The sequence below is a fragment of the Barbus barbus genome (assembly GCF_936440315.1).
Source record: "Barbus barbus genome assembly, chromosome: 36".
NCBI classification, from domain to species: Eukaryota; Metazoa; Chordata; class Actinopteri; order Cypriniformes; family Cyprinidae; genus Barbus; species Barbus barbus.
The window spans coordinates 9672413-9691860 of record NC_136714.1 but is presented as its reverse complement, the minus strand read 5'-3'; the positions used below and the strand labels follow the sequence as shown (position 1 = coordinate 9691860).

The 19448-nt window shown below is 40.0% G+C and overlaps 1 protein-coding gene across 2 annotated transcripts in view; it reads right to left on the bottom strand.

The window, feature by feature from the left end:
* LOC306856308 (mitogen-activated protein kinase 9-like) overlaps positions 1 to 19448 on the bottom strand; it is a 59262-nt gene that overhangs the window by 3706 nt on the left and 36108 nt on the right. Inside the window, exons 2-11 of one of the 2 annotated variants that reach the window (XM_079395494.1) lie at positions 18500 to 18571; positions 17868 to 17997; positions 5915 to 5973; positions 5361 to 5499; positions 4030 to 4195; positions 3864 to 3935; positions 3558 to 3740; positions 3325 to 3449; positions 3131 to 3194; positions 926 to 997 (exon numbers count right to left, since the gene is read on the bottom strand). In XM_079395494.1, coding sequence (XP_079251620.1) covers positions 926 to 997; positions 3131 to 3194; positions 3325 to 3449; positions 3558 to 3740; positions 3864 to 3935; positions 4030 to 4195; positions 5361 to 5489 — 811 coding nt within the window. In that variant the 5' untranslated portion in view covers positions 5490 to 5499; positions 5915 to 5973; positions 17868 to 17997; positions 18500 to 18571. Of the gene's footprint in view, positions 1 to 925; positions 998 to 3130; positions 3195 to 3324; positions 3450 to 3557; positions 3741 to 3863; positions 3936 to 4029; positions 4196 to 5360; positions 5500 to 5914; positions 5974 to 17867; positions 17998 to 18419; positions 18572 to 19448 lie in introns of both variants that reach the window. The other variant, XM_079395493.1, reaches the window with a different exon arrangement.

Here is a 19448-nt window from a genome sequence, read left to right as displayed (position 1 = left end):
AAACAATTTTTTTGGCTTAAAGGGATACAATTCGGTAATTAATTCTCTTATTTTGTTCCAAACCCATAAGAACTTCGTTCATCTTCGGAATGCAAATTCCGAGAGCTCTCTGACCCTCCCATATACAGCAAGGATACTACCACGATCAAGGTCCAGAAACATGAACACTGTATGCTGTTCTTTGTCAGCAGCACCACGCGGATATGTTGTTTACACTTTGATCTGAATGTAACGTATCCGTGTAGTGCTGCTGACATCGATAGCATATGTTGTTTACGTTCAGATCAAAGCATGCGCATAAGTCGTGATACTCTCCAAAATGCCACCATGGTGACGGAGACAAATTGTTGAATAAAGTCGTTATTTTTGTTTTCTTTGCACACAAAAAGTATTCTCGTAGCTTCGTAAAATTACGGTTGAACCACTGATGTCACATGGATTATTTTAACAATGTCCTTGCTACGTTTCTGGACCTTGATTGTGGTAGTATCTTTGCCGTCTATGGGAGGGTCAGAGAGCTCTCAAAATTCATCAAAAATATCTTGATTTGTGTTCTGAGGATGAACTGAGGTCTTACAGGTTTGGAACGAAATGAGGGTGAGTAATTAATGACACAATTAAAATTTTTGGGTGAACTATCCCTTTAAGGTCTAAAACCTTTTAAATTAGAACCAAAATACCGAATGCACCTTTAGCCACTAATTTTAAATAAATAAATCTGACATAGAATGTGACTTTTAATGAAAGTGAAGGTATTTGTTTAATTGGTATGGTAAAATTTCAACAAATTATTCTGGATTTTTTTCATCTATTTATAGTCCAAGGTCAAAATAAAACTATTTTTGTCAGTTTTCCCAATAATCATTGTCAACTAGAGAGAGACAGACACACATTTACACTGTTTTCACATTTGTACATGACTCACCTAAACACTCGTCTTTCAGCACCCCGTTCTTGTTCCTCTCCTCCCAGTCCATTACTTCTTTATAAATCAACTCTGTAGTGAGGGAAAAACCCAAAGAAATCAAAGAGAATTGTGCCTTTTCATGGTTTTACAAAATCACTAATAAGTCATATTCATCACTTAAGCAGACATTAACCCTTGTGCATCAATAAAAAAAAAAAAAAAAAAAGTTACACACAGGTCCTTAGTGGACAAAAATGCCCATGTCAAAAAAAACGGTCATAAAAATTTGAAGCTTGGGAGAACAGACTTAAGTTTGATCGCATTTTAAAGAAGATCATGGCAGATTGTTGGCTCTATAATATGCAGAAGCAGAAAACAGGAATAAAGCGAGTATTTGCTTTATAGGGCCTTTATGGTAATATTATTAGAAAATACGGGATTAGTTTTCATTGTTATGCTGATGATACTCAACTATATATCTCAACAAGACCAGATGGAACTTCTAAACTAACTAATAGATTGTGTAAAAGTGTAAAAGATTGGATGACCAATAATTTCCTCCTATTAAATTCAGATAAGACGGAGATATTACTTATTGGACCAAAAAACAGTACACAGAATCTCTTGGATTACAATTTGCAACTAGACGGATGCACTGTTATGTCCTCTAAAGTCAAAAATCTGGGTGTTATATTAGACAGCAACTTGTCCTTTGAAAATCATATTTCCCATGTTACAAAAACAGCATTCTTCCATCTTAGAAACATTGCCAAGCGTCGAAGCATGCTACCTGTTTCTGATGCAGAAAAGCTAGTTCATGCATTCATGACCTCTAGACTGGACTATTGTAATGCACTGCTAGGTGGTTGTTCTGCATCTTCAATAAACAAGCTACAGATAGTCCAAAATGCAGCGGCTAGAGTTCTTACCAGGTCAAGAAAATATGATCATATTACCCCAATTGTCTACCTATTAAGTTCTGTATCATTTACTAAATCTTATTACTTGCCTATAAGGCCCTAAATGGTTTAGCTCCTGCGTACCTAACTCATCTTCTACCACGCTACAATCCAACCAGCTCCCTAAGGTCACAAACTCTGGACTTTTGGTAGTACCTAGGATAGCAAAGTCCACTAAAGGAGGTAAAGCTTTTTCACATTTGGCTCCCAAACTCTGGAATAGCCTTCCTGATAACGTTCAGACACACTCTCTCTGTTTAAATCTAGATTAAAGACACATCTCTTTAGCCAAGCATTCACATAATGCATCTTATAATCTTGTACTGGAGTTATATCTGATCAAATGTACATTATTATTATTCTTTAGCTTGGGTTGAACAAATCATTTTTGCTTAGATGGAACAGCAGCTACGCTAATTATGTCTCTATTTGTTTCTCTGTTTCTGCCACAGGATTAACATCCCGTGGTAACTAGGAATTACAGAAGCTTCAGTCTGGATCCAACCCTTAAATGATCTGAGATGACCGAACGCCTGAGAAAAGATGATGCCAACCCCTCCGAGGATGCCAATGCTCAGACAACATACAGAATTACCAAATTTTGCCATAGGTTAAATATATTAAGGTTCTGCAATATATTAATATATTGCGGAAACTTAAATTCCTGTAGAGCTGCTTTGCAACGATTTGTATCGTAAAAAGCGCTATACAAAAAAACTGATAAAAAGGCATCATATGGTAAAAAAAAAAAAGAAAAAAAAAAAAAAAGGTAAAAAAAATTATTTTGAAGCCTTGCCAACAGAATGAAAGCCTATTAACAAAAACCGCATCATTTTACAGTTAAACGGCACTGTGATTAAAAACTGCAGTTTTAATGTGTTTCAATGGGGACATTTTTGTCCAAAAGGTCCTGCAAGGAACTATTTTTTTGTACCTAGTGCAAAACAGATTTATTAAAGGAAATGGGGGTGAAACAGTAAAATTCCAATAAAAATACACACCTGTGCTAAAATTTATGCAGCTGCCAATAACAGGCAAAATGATAAAAATTAAAAAAAAAAAAAGTCCAAAAGGTCACACGAGGGTTAAGATTCTGAACTTTCAGGGCCAAAGCTCAAAAGCTATTCCATTATTTTTAGAAAAAATGAGAATGGAAATGATCTTGGATAAATTCATCACAGTAATAATTTCTGCGGTAGGCATTCATTTTCTACAAGAAGCTTATAGCTCAGCAGGAGGTAGTGACAGCAGAGGGCGTTTTTACCTTTCCACTGCTCAATGCTGTGTTCTCGCTCCTCCAACTGCTTGTCTGATATCTGCGGAGGAGGCTGAACACATAAAACAATTATTATACATCCTAGACTACCTCCTTGGCAATATAAAAATGTCCCCTGTAAAACAGTTTCAACTGGACTGAGCAAGAAACAAAGAGACATGAAAGGATAGGGGTGCACTGACCGTATCGGCCTCGGCTGGGTCGTACCACACATGGATGTAAGGGTGATTGAGGGCCTCCTGCACAGAGATGCGGCTTTCAGGGTCGATTACCAGCATCTTAGACAGCAGGTCTCGTGCTTGACTAGCTAAATTAGGAATGATGTAAAAAGAGTCAAAGCAATTGTTTAAAGTACAACATTAACAGAGTACTAAGAGACAGCAAAGCAAAAAAAAACATTTTTTGGATATGTTACTTTTGATCTTGTCATGCTCAGTCTCTGAAGGGAAGGCCCAATCTGGAAAAAGCTCATTTAAACTGACTCCAGGAAACTGAGGTTTGTTCATCACATAGTTCCTTACAGTCTCCATCAAACGGTTCATAAACTCCAGAGAGGGGGTTCCCAGAATCTCAATCACTTTATTCCACTGGTCAATATCTGAGATTAACTCAGTCAAGGAGATAAAGGTGAAAGGGGATAAATTCACATAAAATTAAAATCTTTCAATGACCAGGACAGACACTGGGATATAAACACCGAGTACAAGAGTAAAAAGGATACGATCAGTGCCCTGGAATATGACACTTCCTTTGACCATCTCACCCATGATGCAGCCCACCGACCAGATATCCACTGGCAAAACAATCAAACATTAATACTACAATTTTATTTGGTTCTCTCCACTGACTTTCAAGAGCATTGCAGACAAAAAAAAAAAAAAAGTTACCATTCTCCTTATATTTCATTCCCAAGATGACCTCTGGTGCTCTGTAGTATCTGGTTACAACGTAGGGTGTCATCATGAAGTTAGTGCAGGCGGTTCTGGCCAGCCCAAAGTCTAAGATCTTTAGCGTGCAGTCAGACTTCACTACGATGTTACTAGGCTTCAGATCCTGAGGGACAGAGATGACAGTTTCATACTGTCATACTGAAAAACATCTCAGGTGTTGATATATTGCAAGGTAAAATGATTTAGGGAACACAGCTGGTGATGTGTCTTGCTGGATTTGGTCTTCACTTATTTAAAGAAAACATTTGCAATTAATTTGCAATACATATGAACAGCATGTTATAAACAACTTCAAGAGGACAGTAAAACACGTAGACATGTTAGACACAAAATGTTTCGTTTTGCAATGTTACTGTTTGCAAAACACTTTATTAATGCAGATATTACTTAATGTTATACATTTAAAAGCAGCACAGAGTAAGGTTTTTATAGCTTTGAAATATTAAGTTAATATTAATTTCCATTCTATTTACAGTTATGTTTGGCATTCATTAGTTTTCACATTTATCGCCGAGTTAGTTTTTTTATTAATTTACTTATTTTAGGTGCAGTTTTAGTAAAAGTAGAGCGAAGGTTAACACATTAATCACTGTATAACTATGTTCATGACATGGCTCTTTGGAAGGTTTGAACCGGATTGGTCAATGGCAGTATTCTGAGGTCACATATTTTAGCATAATGGCCACTGAACTGTGTGTGTGTGTATTTGTTTTTATATTCCGGTGGGGACTTAAACCTGAATACACACAGACTCATGGGGACTTGTATCACGTTTTTTGAAAATCTAAAAATGCAAAAAGTCTCCTGTGAGGGCTACGTTTAGGTGTAGGATTGGTGAAGGGCAATAGAATATACCCTCTGTACAGTAGAAAACCATTACGCCTATGGAAGTCCCCACAAGGATAGCGAAATAAGTCTGTGTGTGTGTGTATGCATGCATGTATATATATATATATATATATATATATACATATACATGCATGCATACACACACACACAGACTTATTTCGCTATCCTTGTGGGGACTTCCATAGGCGTAATGGTATATATATATATATATATATATTTTTTTTTTTTTTACATCGTTGTGCTAGCTTCATCACAAAATGAATTAATTTCACTCAAATCAATTTTTCATCTACATAACGGTTAGGTAACATTTGTTTTTATTTTCTAATATTTATTCAAATGACTTTAGCTTTGTTTTTACTTACTTCCCCTACGAGTTGTCATTACTAATAATCATCTTGCCACAGAGAACATCTCACCCTGTGAATGATGCCAGCTGAGTGTAGATGTCTGATGCCACACAGGATCTGGTAGAGCAGGTAAGACATCCTCTCATGGTCCAGGTCCATGTGGATCACCTGACAAAGGCTAGCGTCCATCAGTTCCATTACCAAGTACCTGAGAAAAACCAGGGAACTATCAGTTTCCTCTGCTCACTAACAACTCAAATAATCTACATTTCCTTACATGGATAGTACTGACTAGCATATAACAACCCCTGACCCCAAGCTTAATACTTTGATTCAGCACCACTTCTATAAAACACAGCAACAGAAGTGCTGTTGTCAGGAGTTGTAATTAATCTTGATTTAATAACATATAATTTCAATCCTAAAGCTATAATTATCACATGCAGCAGTAGGACAGCGTAATTCATTAGTTCCTCTTGAGAGTGCATTGTGGTCTCAGCAAAACTATGAATGTTAATAACACCGAGGGCCAAAGGACCAATACACCCTACGGCACCCTACTCAGCTTACACTAAATGACACGGTCAGCATAAACACCAGGAATTTATCAACTCAAAACTTACAAATCCTGAAACTCTTCCAATGACTTCTGGGGTGTGAAGACATTAAGCAAATGGATGATCTGGAAGGGAAAGGATGAGAAAATAAATCTGGATTAACCTAAATAATCACCTTAACAACAAAAGGCCAACTACCTGATTTTTAGTCATAGGCAAGTCACTGGACATTTAGCAGCTATCAAATGAATAATTTAATCAAATAAGCTTACTGGTAACTGATTACTCAGAGAGCTAATGGTAAAAAGGTCATGTAGTACATTTATACTGCTTTTCAATTCCGAGTCGTTAGAAAGTTTTAAATTATTATTTAGCTTGTATTTTCTATACAAGCTATTGTTAACAGTAATTACAGGTAAATAAAAATTCATACTAATAACAGTATATTAATGCATTATCTTAATTATGAAAAAAACTGCACAATAAAAATATCTTAACGCAGTTCACGCACTGGCCCCGCCCCCAGACCTGTATATCATCTTACATTTCATATAGTTGACTGTTGAAAAATGAGATGTAGGGCAGGCATCCTCAAATCTGGCCCACTCCTGCAGAGTTGAGCTCTAACCCTAATCAAACACACCTGAGTATGCTAATCAGAGTCTTCAAGATCATTAGAAAATCACAGGTAGGTGAGTTTGTGTAACAGGTACAGAAAGTATTGTGTTCATGTGTATTTAGAATTACACAAAATGTTCAAATGTGTACCTGATATGCCTGTCTGTGTGTGTGCACCTGCCCCTTTAAATTTCTGACTGCAATGTTGAAACTAATTTCCTGTCTTTGCACCTCCTCTTCCCTTTCTGCATTGTCTCTGCATGGAAGAGGTGGGTTCCTAATGAGCTCTGATCAATCTAATTACATCTTTTTCTTTTGAATTACTTTTGTACTTAAATTTGTCATTTAGATCATATCTGTGACATTATTTTACCTGTATATTTGATTATTTTCATATTTCCATCAAGTTTGATCAGTTTTCTGTCCGATGTGAACTTGAAGCACGTGCTGATTACACTGCAATTTACATTCATGTTACAGAAAGGGGAAAAGGGCGAATTCACACCGTATACATAATTGTGTCTTATCAGGTATGCTGTTTTGTTACTAATGTTGTTAAAATAATTCCATTGTCTGAATGTCTCTTCCTCTGCCCTTTCTGCATTGTCTCTGCATGGGAGAGAAAGGGGAAAAGGGCGAATTCACACCGTATACATAATTGTCTTATCAGATTAAAAGAAGAATCGAACTGTCAGCTGATGTCCGTGTGGTCATTCCATCCAAAACAAAAACACAACGCAGATTACACCGGTTACACGTGGTGCCGTGACCATTTCGGATCTTCAGATCAGCGCTTCGCAGATCACCGTGGTTGCGTGACGGCTCGCCGGCTTCGCCGATCTCCTCTCCCGGGTTTCCTGGCCGCCATCGCTCGCAGCGGCTTCGTGCTCACGGATGAGAAGGGCGTGTGTGTGAGACAAACAGCGCGTGACATCGCGGGTCAGTCTGTTTCAATTTAAAGGAACGGTAAAGAGTTTCTTTGACTTTCTGGTCAATGACTTTTCTCTCTGGGAAACCTTATTCGTTGATGCGTGTTAATCGAGAGAGACTGTGTGACAAGGACCGCAGGACGCTTCAGTCAGTGCATTCGAGCATCGTATCCTTTATCTGAACAGTATATTATGATTGACTGTTGATGCATTTTAAATTTGAAATGGTGACTAATTAACTTGGAAAATACTCAAGAAGTGAGACAAGAACATTCTCTTTGAACTATTCATCCTAATAATTGTCTGAGTTGGGTCTGATTTCAAATTTCCTGGGATTTATATGAAATATATATGAACATTTGTGAATCAGTTAAGGTGTTGCTGTTTCAGGTATATTAATTTGTAGTAATTGTTCATATTTTCTGTGTTTACTTTGCTTTTGAGACATGTTTGAGGATATTGGTGATGACGATTTCAGCCCTACAAAACAATCTAATGTAACTTTTCCAATGAGCAGGGGCGGTGGGCCTGAAATTTATCACAACAGAAGGATGTCTGAAGTTAAATCTCATTGTTATGGGAGAGGGAGAGCATTAGCTAATGTGGGTCTTGACTATATGCACACAGTTGATTCAGCGATCGGTGCTTCTGTAGGTCCAACGGCTAGCTCCACCCCAGTCACACGCCCAGATACCGAACGTGTCATTTCTTCCGAGACATTAGGGAGCATAATTTCAGATTTGGCTCAGAAAATAGGGCAGAGTATTTCAGCCAGCCTTAATGTTGCACACCAGCCCAGCCCAGTACAGCCTAATCCTCCTTGCCAGTCTCAGCACTCCAGTGAGTGTATTGATGCTTCTAGTTTGAAGGTGATAGTTCAGCAAGAATCAACACCTCCGCCATTCTTCAGGGGCGATAAGAGTGATTCTTTTACTGTCCATGAATGGGAGGATATGATGTGCGGTTATTTAACCAGAATGAAATGCAAACCGCAAACTGATGTTTCTGATCTCATCATGAGCAGACTGGCTGGAAAAGCGAGAGATGTTGTCAAGGTGTCTCTACGAAGCCGCCCTGAACTGAATGCCAGTGAACTTCCAAGTGCAGTGTTTGACATACTGAAACGCAACTTCAGCGAGTTGGCTTACTCTAATATGCCTATGGCTGACTTCTATAATACCGTCCCAAGATCAGATGAAAGTCCCATGGATTACTGGATACGTCTTAACAAGGCCATAGATGTTGCTGATGAGTGCTTGCGCAGACGTAATAAGAGTGTCGAGGATCCCGCTGCAGAAGCTGTCATGATGTTCATTTCACATTGTCCAGACCCAAGTCTTGCTATGTCTTTTCAGTTTAAACCAGCTGAGAGGTGGAGCGCCGCTGAGGTCCAGGAGCGGTTGGATAGCCATCAGAGAGATCTAAAGAGAATTTCATCGAGGACACAGAACATAATGTCTTTGTCAGCTTGCAACCAGTGCACTGTTACGGCATGCCCCAATTCTGTGTCCAGTTCTCCTCAGCAGCCTGCTTCTATGCCAGCCCAGTCTCTGCCTCCTGTAAATCATCTTAATCCTAATGCTGTTCCATTCTCTCCAGACACCAGTCTTCAACACATGGTTGGCATGATGGATAGAGTCCTGTCATTGTGCACTGCCTCTTTGTCTTCACCCAGTCAGGTTCATGCAGACAAAACTTCAAACTTCAAGACCAACTTAGGCTCTGCATGTAGGGTCTGTAGATCCAAGGACCACACTACGTACTCCCATTGTAGACGTCACAGGCTGTGTCGTCACTGTCTCAGTCCTGGCCACTTTAAGAGTGACTGTCCCAAAGCAGCATGCCCTGCGACTCCCTCAGATACTGCTCAGTTAAACTGAATAGCCCATGTGATGAGAGGGGTAGCATGGGCAATTTCAATGAAACTTCCCTCACAGAAGCAGCAGATATACAAAATGTTTTAGTGAACAGCTGCAAGTCATTGCCTGAAGACAAAACTGTTTTATATGTGGGGTCTCAGAGAATTGATGGGGCAAGTGAGTTGTTTTATGTTCCTGTGACAGTTAGTGGCCGTTACACATTAAAGGGGTTACTGGATTCTGGTAGTATGTCTTGCACGCTTAGTGAAGAGTGTGAGTCCAAGCTGCAAGCTGATGGTATTCTTCCACATCCTCAAGCAATTCCAAGTAATGTAATCCTGGTTGGCTGTGGTGGCCTTACAATTCAGCCAAAGTGTACATACGACTTGGAGATTGAAGTCTATGGATTTAAGTTTGTCGTTCCGACTCTTGTAGTGCCTGGACAAAGAGACGAGTTCATAATTGGAAGCAATGTGATCAAGTGCATTCTACAGAAGATGAAATCTCATGACAAGTACTGGGAACTTGTTTCCTGTAGTAACCGTAATCCTGAGTGTGAGCAATTCCTCGAGCTTCTGAGCTGCATCTCCCGATGGCCTGGCCCTCAGCAGCCTGATAAACTTGGTACTGTGAAACTCTGTCAGGCGGTCACTCTGCTTCCCAGACATGAGTATCTTGTTTGGGGGAAATTGCCCACAAACGTCCCTGTTTCCCCCGGAAGCACTGTGATTGTTGAGCCAACCACTACACGTTCAGCACCTAAAAACATTCTTGTTGGACGAGTAGTAACACCTATGTGGGGTGATCGATGGGTGCCAATGAAGATATTGAACCCTAATCCAACATCAGTGACACTTCGCCGCAACTCTAAACTGGCTGACGTTTCTCCCTGTCTAGCTGTCGAAGACCTCGCTGTCACGCAGGGATTGAGTAGAACCCATTGTGACCTAGCTAATTCAAATCCCCTTCAAACTGCCTCGCCCGCTGATCCCGTGCAGTTGCTGAAAGACTATGGTCTGAAGGACGTCGACATTGATGGATGTGAAGTTCCCGAGATGTGGAAGAGAAAACTTGCAGCTCTCATTGTGTCTTACCACGATGTTTTCTCCAAGGATAAACTGGATTGTGGAGAGGCAAAGGATTTTGTGCACAGAATACATCTTTATGACGAGCGCCCATTCCGTCTTCCCTATCGCCGCATCCCTCCTGCCCACTACCAAAATCTGAGAGAAGTGTTGTCAGAGATGGAGGAGAAAGGCATAATCAGCAAGTCTGTCAGTGAGTACGCATCGCCTTTAGTGATGGTCTGGAAAAAAGATGGTAATCTGAGGGTTTGTACTGATTTCCGCTGGCTCAATGCTAAAACAGTCAAAGATGCCCACCCTTTACCACATCAAGCAGACTGTCTTGCAGCCTTAGGAGGTAATGCCTTTTTCAGCACCATGGACTTAACTTCAGGATTTTACAACATCCCACTCCATGAGTCTGACCGACGATACACTGCTTTCACAACACCAATGGGGTTATACGAGTATAATCGTCTCCCTCAGGGCCTTTGCAATAGCCCTGCGTCTTTTATGCGCATGATGCTCAGTATTTTTGGTGACCTTAACTTTTCCAGTCTTCTCTGTTACCTTGATGACTTGTTGGTCTTCGCTCCATCTGAACAGGAGGCATTGAGGCGCTTGGAGATAGTGTTTACTCGATTGAGATCCAGCAACCTGAAGCTTGCTCCTAAAAAGTGTCACTTTCTGAGGAAATCTGTAAAGTTTCTGGGCCATGTGATAGATGGTACTGGTGTTTCAGTTGATGAGGAGAAAGTGAAAGTCATCTCTGCTTTTCGAAAGGAGGATCTAATGAAGGAAGATGGAACCACGCCTTCGAAGAAAAAACTCAGATCATTTCTCGGTATGGTCCTGTACTATCAAGCCTTTATTCCGATTTGTTCTCGTATCGCCAGACCCTTATTCAATCTGACGGCTGGCCTGAAACGTTCAGTGAAAGGTGCTGGTAGTCGTAAGAGAGCAGGCACTTTTAGGGAGTTGACATCTCAGGACTGGACCCCGGACTGTGACTTGGCCTTTGAAGAACTCAAAAGGGCCCTTGTCGATAGTGTGGTGCTGGCTCATCCAGATTTTGAACGTCCATTCCTGCTCTGTACTGACGCTTCATTAGACGGCTTAGGCGCCGTACTCTCTCAGATACCTGTTGGTGAAGACAAGGCGAGACCAATAGCGTTTGCTAGCAAGGCATTGAACCGCAGTCAAAGAAAATATCCTGCACACAGATTAGAATTCTTGGCTCTTAAGTGGGCTGTGTGTGACAAGTTCAGTCACTGGCTTAAAGGCCATGAGTTCACCGTGTGGACGGATAATAATCCGCTTACATACATTATGACCAAGCCGAAATTGGATGCATGTGAGCAGCGCTGGGTCTCGAAACTTGCACCATACTCTTTTGAGATCAAATATGTTCCTGGGAAACTTAACGTGGTGGCAGACGCGCTCAGTAGGGATCCATTTGTCTGGCCAGTAAGTCAGCGGCTTCTGTCAGAGTCCTATTCTGAACTGTTGAGACAAGTACACAGTGTTGAGGATGGAAGTGTGCAAGAAGTGTTCCGACTTACCTGCCAACCACAAACATTAAGATCAGGTCCACTTGATGCTGGGCTGCATACATCATTGTCTGCCGATGACGTGTCCTCAGTTCTGTCCTCCTGTGATGAATGGGAAGCAGGAACTGAATGTAGAGCAGCATCATTCACAGAACATCTTAACTCTTTGATCAGCGGTGACGAAGTGTTTCATTCCCTTTCCCTGTCCGACTTACGAGAACATCAGCACAAAGACCCAGTCATTGCCAGAGTGTGTTATGTTGATAGAAGGCGAAGACCATCAAGACGTGAACGTACCAATGAAAACCTGTATGTGTTGCGGTTTCTGAAGCAGTGGGACAAACTTTCAGTGCTCAATGGAATCCTGTACAGAGCTATTAAAGACCCGCTCACCAAGCACAAGAGATTTCAGTTAATTTTGCCCGAATCCTTGAGATGTCAAGCACTTTCTGGCGTTCATGACTTGGCTGGTCATCAAGGGCAGCCACGCACTTTGTCTTTGGCCCGTCAGAGGTTTTTCTGGCTTGATATGGAGCGTGATGTGAGTGATTATGTGAAGAAGTGTCCCAGGTGTGTCTTCAGCAAAACTCCAGAGCCTGCAGCAAGAGCCGCCTTGGAGAGTATTAAAACCACAGCCCCTCTGGAGCTTGTTTGCATTGACTATTGGTCTGCTGAGGATCGGCACAACAAATCTGTGGATGTTTTAGTAATCACAGATCACTTCACAAAGCTGGCACATGCATTTCCGTGTCAAGACCAAACAGCAAAAACGGTAGCCAAGAAACTGTGGGATGGCTTCTTCTGTGTCTATGGATTTCCCCAACGCATCCATTCTGACCAGGGGGCTTCATTTGAGAGTGATCTGATCGCTGAGCTTCTCGAACTGGCTGGCGTTGACAAGTCTAGAACCACTCCCTACCACCCAATGGGGAACGGTGGTACCGAAAGATTCAACAGGACATTAGGTAACATGCTGAGGTCCCTTCCACCTAGACCTAAGCAGAAGTGGCCGCAGTTGGTACAGACCATGACGTTTGTGTACAACTGTACAGCACACGAAACAACAGGCTTTGCTCCATTTTACTTAATGTTTGGCAGAGTACCAAGGTTGCCAGTTGACCTTATGTTCCAGAGTGTTCTGCGGGACGTGTCAGTTTGTGACTACGACCAGTATGTTAAATCGCTCATCAGTGACCTCCAGTCTGCTATGTCAGTGGCGCAGGGAAATTCTGTTCAAGAACAAAAACACCAGTCCAACCAGTACAACAAAAGAGTTAAAGGCCTTCCTCTAGCCATTGGTGACCAGGTGCTTGTGGCTAACAAGGGTTGTAGAGGGAAGCGGAAACTTGCTGACAGATGGGAGCCTGTTGTATACACTGTCGTTGCCTCAAAGCCTTCCATACATGTGTATAGGATCTGTGACAGAGCTGGTAATGAGCGAACAGTACATCGCAATCTTCTTTTGCAAGTGAATTTTCTCCCTTTGCCTGATGCAGACTCTGATAGTTCTGGACAAGAGGATGCTGGAACACTTACCTGCAGCGTCCCTTCGCAGTCTGATCCAACACGCTCTGGTGGTCTAACTGCCCAGGCCCACAGAGATGCTTGCTCCAACACTGCAGAGATTGAGCCAGCAGATGATGAGCGGAATGGGGCTGAGGAACTCCTGCAGGCAGACTCTATGTCTAACATCTCCAATGTAGCTACATGTGATGATGACCGCACTGCTTCATGGGTGCATTCTCAGTTGCCCTGCCAACAGGAGCCAAATCCTCCTCTTACTGTGCCAGTGGCTGATGACAATACTGTGGCTGGTGCTGGTGCTGACCTTTCTCCCCAAAATCCTGTCTATGGCAGTGTACCTGTTATGCAAGGTCCTGTAGCTGATTTAAATACAGCCGATTGTTACTCTACCAGGTTTGGGAGAGTTATCAAACCAGTATGTAGACTTATTGAATCTATGGTTCAACTTGAAACCCTGTTTGGTTTGGATTCTAGGTCAACTGTAATTCATGTTTAACTTTAAACTGTGACTCGAAGTACATGCAGTTTTTAGAACTTGCTTTTTAGTTTTTTTTTCTTTTTCAAAGTGAAACTTGCCTTAATTGAGTATGTGGTCTAAGTGTACGAGGTGTAATGGGCACCTTGATAAAGTCTATAGAATGTGATGAAATTTGGCCAATTTCAAAACATTTTTATCCTTTCATTGGGTGGCTTTTGATGCTGACTGTCTTCACTGATTGTTTAGAGTGTGGACCATGTAATTCTTATGACCAGTGTACAGAGGTTTTCCTGTGTTCTCACAATTTTGTGTTATTCTAGGGGGGTGAATGTAACAGGTACAGAAAGTATTGTGTTCATGTGTATTTAGAATTACACAAAATGTTCAAATGTGTACCTGATATGCCTGTCTGTGTGTGTGCGCACCTGCCCCTTTAAATTTCTGACTGCAATGTTGAAACTAATTTCCTGTCTTTGCACCTCCTCTTCCCTTTCTGCATTGTCTCTGCATGGAAGAGGTGGGTTCCTAATGAGCTCTGATCAATCTAATTACATCTTTTTCTTTTGAATTACTTTTGTACTTAAATTTGTCATTTAGATCATATCTGTGACATTATTTTACCTGTATATTGGATTATTTTTATATTTCCATCAAGTTTGATCAGTTTTCTGTCCGATGTGAACTTGAAGCACGTGCTGATTACACTGCAATTTACATTCATGTTACAGAAAGGGGAAAAGGGCGAATTCACACCGTATACATAATTGTGTCTTATCAGGTATGCTGTTTTGTTACTAATGTTGTTAAAATAATTCCATTGTCTGAATGTCTCTTCCTCTGCCCTTTCTGCATTGTCTCTGCATGGGAGAGAAAGGGGAAAAGGGCGAATTCACACCGTATACATAATTGTCTTATCAGATTAAAAGAAGAATCGAACTGTCAGCTGATGTCCGTGTGGTCATTCCATCCAAAACAAAAACACAACGCAGATTACACCGGTTACATTTGATCAGGGTTGGAGCTAAACTCTGCAGCAGATTGGTTCTCCAGGGAAAGATTTGAGAAAGGGGTAACAACTCCATAAATGCAGTCCTTGAATTTTATGCCCTAAATTTCAATATACTGGTGCAAAAAATGCCCCTGTGTGAGTTTTTGCCTCATTTATATCATACGATAACACATGAGCTGAGAGAGCAGTATTACATGAGTACTGATTTTGTCCCGAATATCAAGAGTTCAGTAAATAAGTTGATATTGTGTTATATTTTAAACACAATATTATGTGTTTTTACTCAGTTTTGCAGAGAACATTACCTTTAAAGCCATAGTAGAATTGTTGGACGTCTCTGAGCAACACAGCGGTGTCTAGTTTCTGAATCAATCCATGTTTTGAATGAATCATGTGGACCAATGATTCAAAGGCCCATTCATAAAGAGAGCCATTTACTTTCCTGAATGAATCAGCAGTTTGAACAAATCGAACGAATGAATGACTCCAAGACATTTACCACCACCTGATGGCAGATTTAGTTTCTTATTTAGAGTATCATTTAATAATAATAATAATAATAATATTAAACATTAAAAGGGATAGTTCACCCCAAAAATTTACATTTTGTCATTTACTCACCCTCATGTAGTTTCAAACCTTTCTTTTGTGGAACATAAAAGAAGGTATTTTGAAGTAGGGTTGTACGATACACCAGTACTACGGAAGTATCACGATACTAAAGCTTAAAATTACCCGTGGTGCCATTTTTTAAACTGAATTTTTTTTTTTTTAAATGGTAGTATCTCCATACGGTAGTACCGTAAGATACGTTGCATGCACAGCAGGAACACTGTTTACAACGTTCATGTGAACATGCATGCCAGCAGAAACATTACAACTTGATTGCCAAATGTCTTTCTGCTGTGCTCTATGTAGTATAGTCTGTGTATATGCTGTATAAGGTATCAAGTGTTTCCTGACGCTTCAGTTCAGTTTGCAATGATAAGTTGCACTTGCATGATGCTGCAGTTTATCAGAAGAAAGAGTCTGATTCAGACCATCTGATGTCTTTTAAAAAACAGCAGCTCAAGCATCACTTATTCAACAACATAATATCTTACAAGAAAGTATTCTCGCAGTTTTATTCATTTGACCACTACTAGAACAGGTGTAATAGTTTAGTTTCTGGAAGCATCTTTGCGATCACGAATGCAATTCCATTCATCAACATAGCGGCTTTGCACTTGGTTCTTAATCATATATATATATATATATTCATTTATAATGTTATGTTTTAATATACATGCTGCTAACTTAGAAATTTGAAGATATGCAAGCAAAAATGCTCCTGACGTTCGGCAATATGACACGAGCAAGAGTGCTGTTTTTGTTTCGTTTCTATGTAGGAATCCAAATCCGCGTTGGCTTCGGCGAATCACCGATTCACTAAGCCATTCATAAAAACAGTCATTTGATGTTTTGAAAGAATCGTTTGAATGACTCAGTGATTCAATCACGAACTTCTGCCACCTGCTGGCCGTTTTAAGTTTCCCATCTAAAAGTAGGCATATTACATTCTTTTCTAACATATTTCTATATTCAGAATTTAGTATTTAAAACAATCTCATCACATTATTTATGCAATTATAAATACAGCCTAAATGTATAAATCCCACATCTAAATGTCTCTTCATGCAGCTTCTGTGCAGTGCTAAGATGAGTTTTGTTTAGATCATTTCATGGATAACAATAGCCAGGCATTCATTCACATTAAGTATTCAGAGAAAAATATAGTCTGTTTTCATTTACATCTACTTATTAATGAAATTGATTCATTTTGTAGAATTGAATTATAAATTAACCATACTGCATGGTACTACTTGGTATCGTGATACTTCAGCTGGTTTAGTATCATAAGACATTTTTATGATATCGTGACAACCCTATTTTGAAGACTGTTGGTAACAAAGCTGTTTTGCTTACCAATGACTTTCATTGTATGAACAAAAAATACTGAGATGTTTCTCAAATCATCTTTTATATTACATAGTTTATGGTAGGCCATTGTAGCCTAAATGTATAATATATTTTATGTTGAATCAAATAAAATATTTTTTCTAAAGCTACAATTTGTATTGAATACTTAATACCTTCTCATTTAACACAAAAAAAGCTTTTAATAATCTTTTGTGGCCATTTTCAGTTAAATTTATTTTGCGATTAATTAATCGATACATCATGTAATTAATTGGATTAAAAATTAATCGACTGACAGCCCTAATATAAAATACAGTGGGCTGAACATCAGTTTAAAGACAAATATCAATATTAAAATTTACCGTTTGAAATTAGAATTAAATTATCATTTTAAAGTGGTGTACAATTTACACAAAAAAATAAATATATTACTCAGGAACAAAATTGAGTGACTGTCTTTCTGAATGGGTCATTGAAGCATTAATTCAACCAATTCATTCAAAAACAATGAGAAACAAAACACTAGTATGTTGCTAAGAGATGCACAGCTAAAAAAATTAAAAATTAATAATAATAATAATTCTACAATACTTTACAATAGTAAAATTACAATACTAACATTCATGGCTGTCACAAATTTCTTGAATCATACAAAAAACCTATTTTGGATTCAATACATAATTTCTCATTTTAAGTTAAGGGTAAAATTATTTCAAGAATTACACCTGAATTTAGCTCATACCAACAGTTTATGTTCACGTGGAACTTCTGTTCTTATTTTTTAACTTCATATTGTTTTCTCAGCCAAAATGGGCCGTTCAGTGACAGGAAATTGGAGACAAATGTCAGAGGTAGTTGCTCAGTCCATCACCTCTCTGACATTCTGAACCAGTGAGTGCGACAGAACTCTGACATTCCAGCAAAAACAGCCTGCAGGTGTGACAGCCCTGACCAATACCAAGTTGAGACTGTTATAGTGTGACGCAAGTGTACTTCTGAATGGAAGAGTACACTGTTAAGGGGACGTACATTCTTGTGATTAACACACTTGAGCAGAACCAGCTCTCTGTAAGCCCTCTTCGCATGGGTCTGGTTCTGAAAGGGCCGGCTCAGCTTCTTCACAGCGACTGGGATGCCAAGTACGTTGTCCAGAGCGGAGCTTAATGGGGCAGAAAAATAGGCACACTGACATAAATCACAGTCATCATTGTAGTTACCATCATTGGTATTTCATTCCATCATTCCATATTAATGCATTTATAATGTCCTATTGTACCTCAATTCCCTTTTAAATGCCCTTTTGTATACCATTACGATATCAGACAACATTATTGCAAACAGTGTTTAGTGTCCATCTCCTGCGCTTGGGCAAACAATTTAGACATGCAGCTAGCTGTAAAATCCCTCTCATTAAAGCAGCTGCATACCAGGGATCCAAATCTCTAATGAGACATTCAGGTCAATGAAAAAAAACACATCTGCTGCGCTCATGACAAATGGAGACATGCCATGCCTAATGGGATGATGACATCATTAGCATGGAGGAAGATAAAACTCTGTTAATTCCAGCCGCCCACTCACCAGACGATACCCTGGGCACCGGATCCGATGGCGCGGAGCTGCTGGTACCTTCTGAGCACCGTAAAGGTGGAGTCACCCACCTGCACGCTGTAGAACTGCCCCTCCCCCTCGGTCATGGCTCCTCCCACTGAGTGCCTCTTGACGAATCAAACCTGAGAGAGAAAGAGCAGCATAAATGAGAGTGATGAAGAGATGTAGCGGTGATGACTGCATACTGAGCTCACTCCCCGTGTTTACTGCGCCGTGTGTGGGGGATGACATTGCCGATGACTCATCCAAGGAGAATCAGATATAATGCATAGCCATACTGAATAACACAGGATACCTATAGGATGCCATTAGAGAGTCAAACCAGTGATCGAGCACAAAGATAAAAGCCGTAGTTCACAGACAGGCCATTCTTAATACATTTAAACAAACATTAAAACAAACATTAAAACTACAAACAAGTGATGTTTATGATTCACACTTCCCTGACTGTGAGACAACGGGTCTTCGCAGGCCCGTCGTCAGGCGAAAGGGTTCACCCAACCCAAAAAGTTGACAAAAAATATAAAAATCCAAATGATGGCAATACTCACAGAGGTGTTAAGTGAAATGTGATGATTTATTTACAGTACTCGAGAGGTGAAACAGTCCCAGTAGAGGGAAAAAAAAAAAAAAAAAAACCCCAAAAACAACGTTATGCACAAAGTAACAAAGAAACACTGAACCAACACAAAAGGAAATATATACACGCAAATTTTGATACTGGAAAATTGCTCACGGCACCACAGTTGCACGCTCGCTCGCCAGGTAAACTGACACCCTCACACTGGTCTGGGCTCTCCTTTAAAGCCCAAGCCCCGCCCCCTTGGATTAAACCAGGTCGACCAAATAGAGGCGTAAGTGTAAAAAGGTAAGAATGTACACTTACAATAACACATAAAGATACATATAACTATAACATCCACTACATGTTTACATGTTTCATACTTTAAAATAAAGTATATTATATACAAAAATAAACAGATTACAACAACACAACAT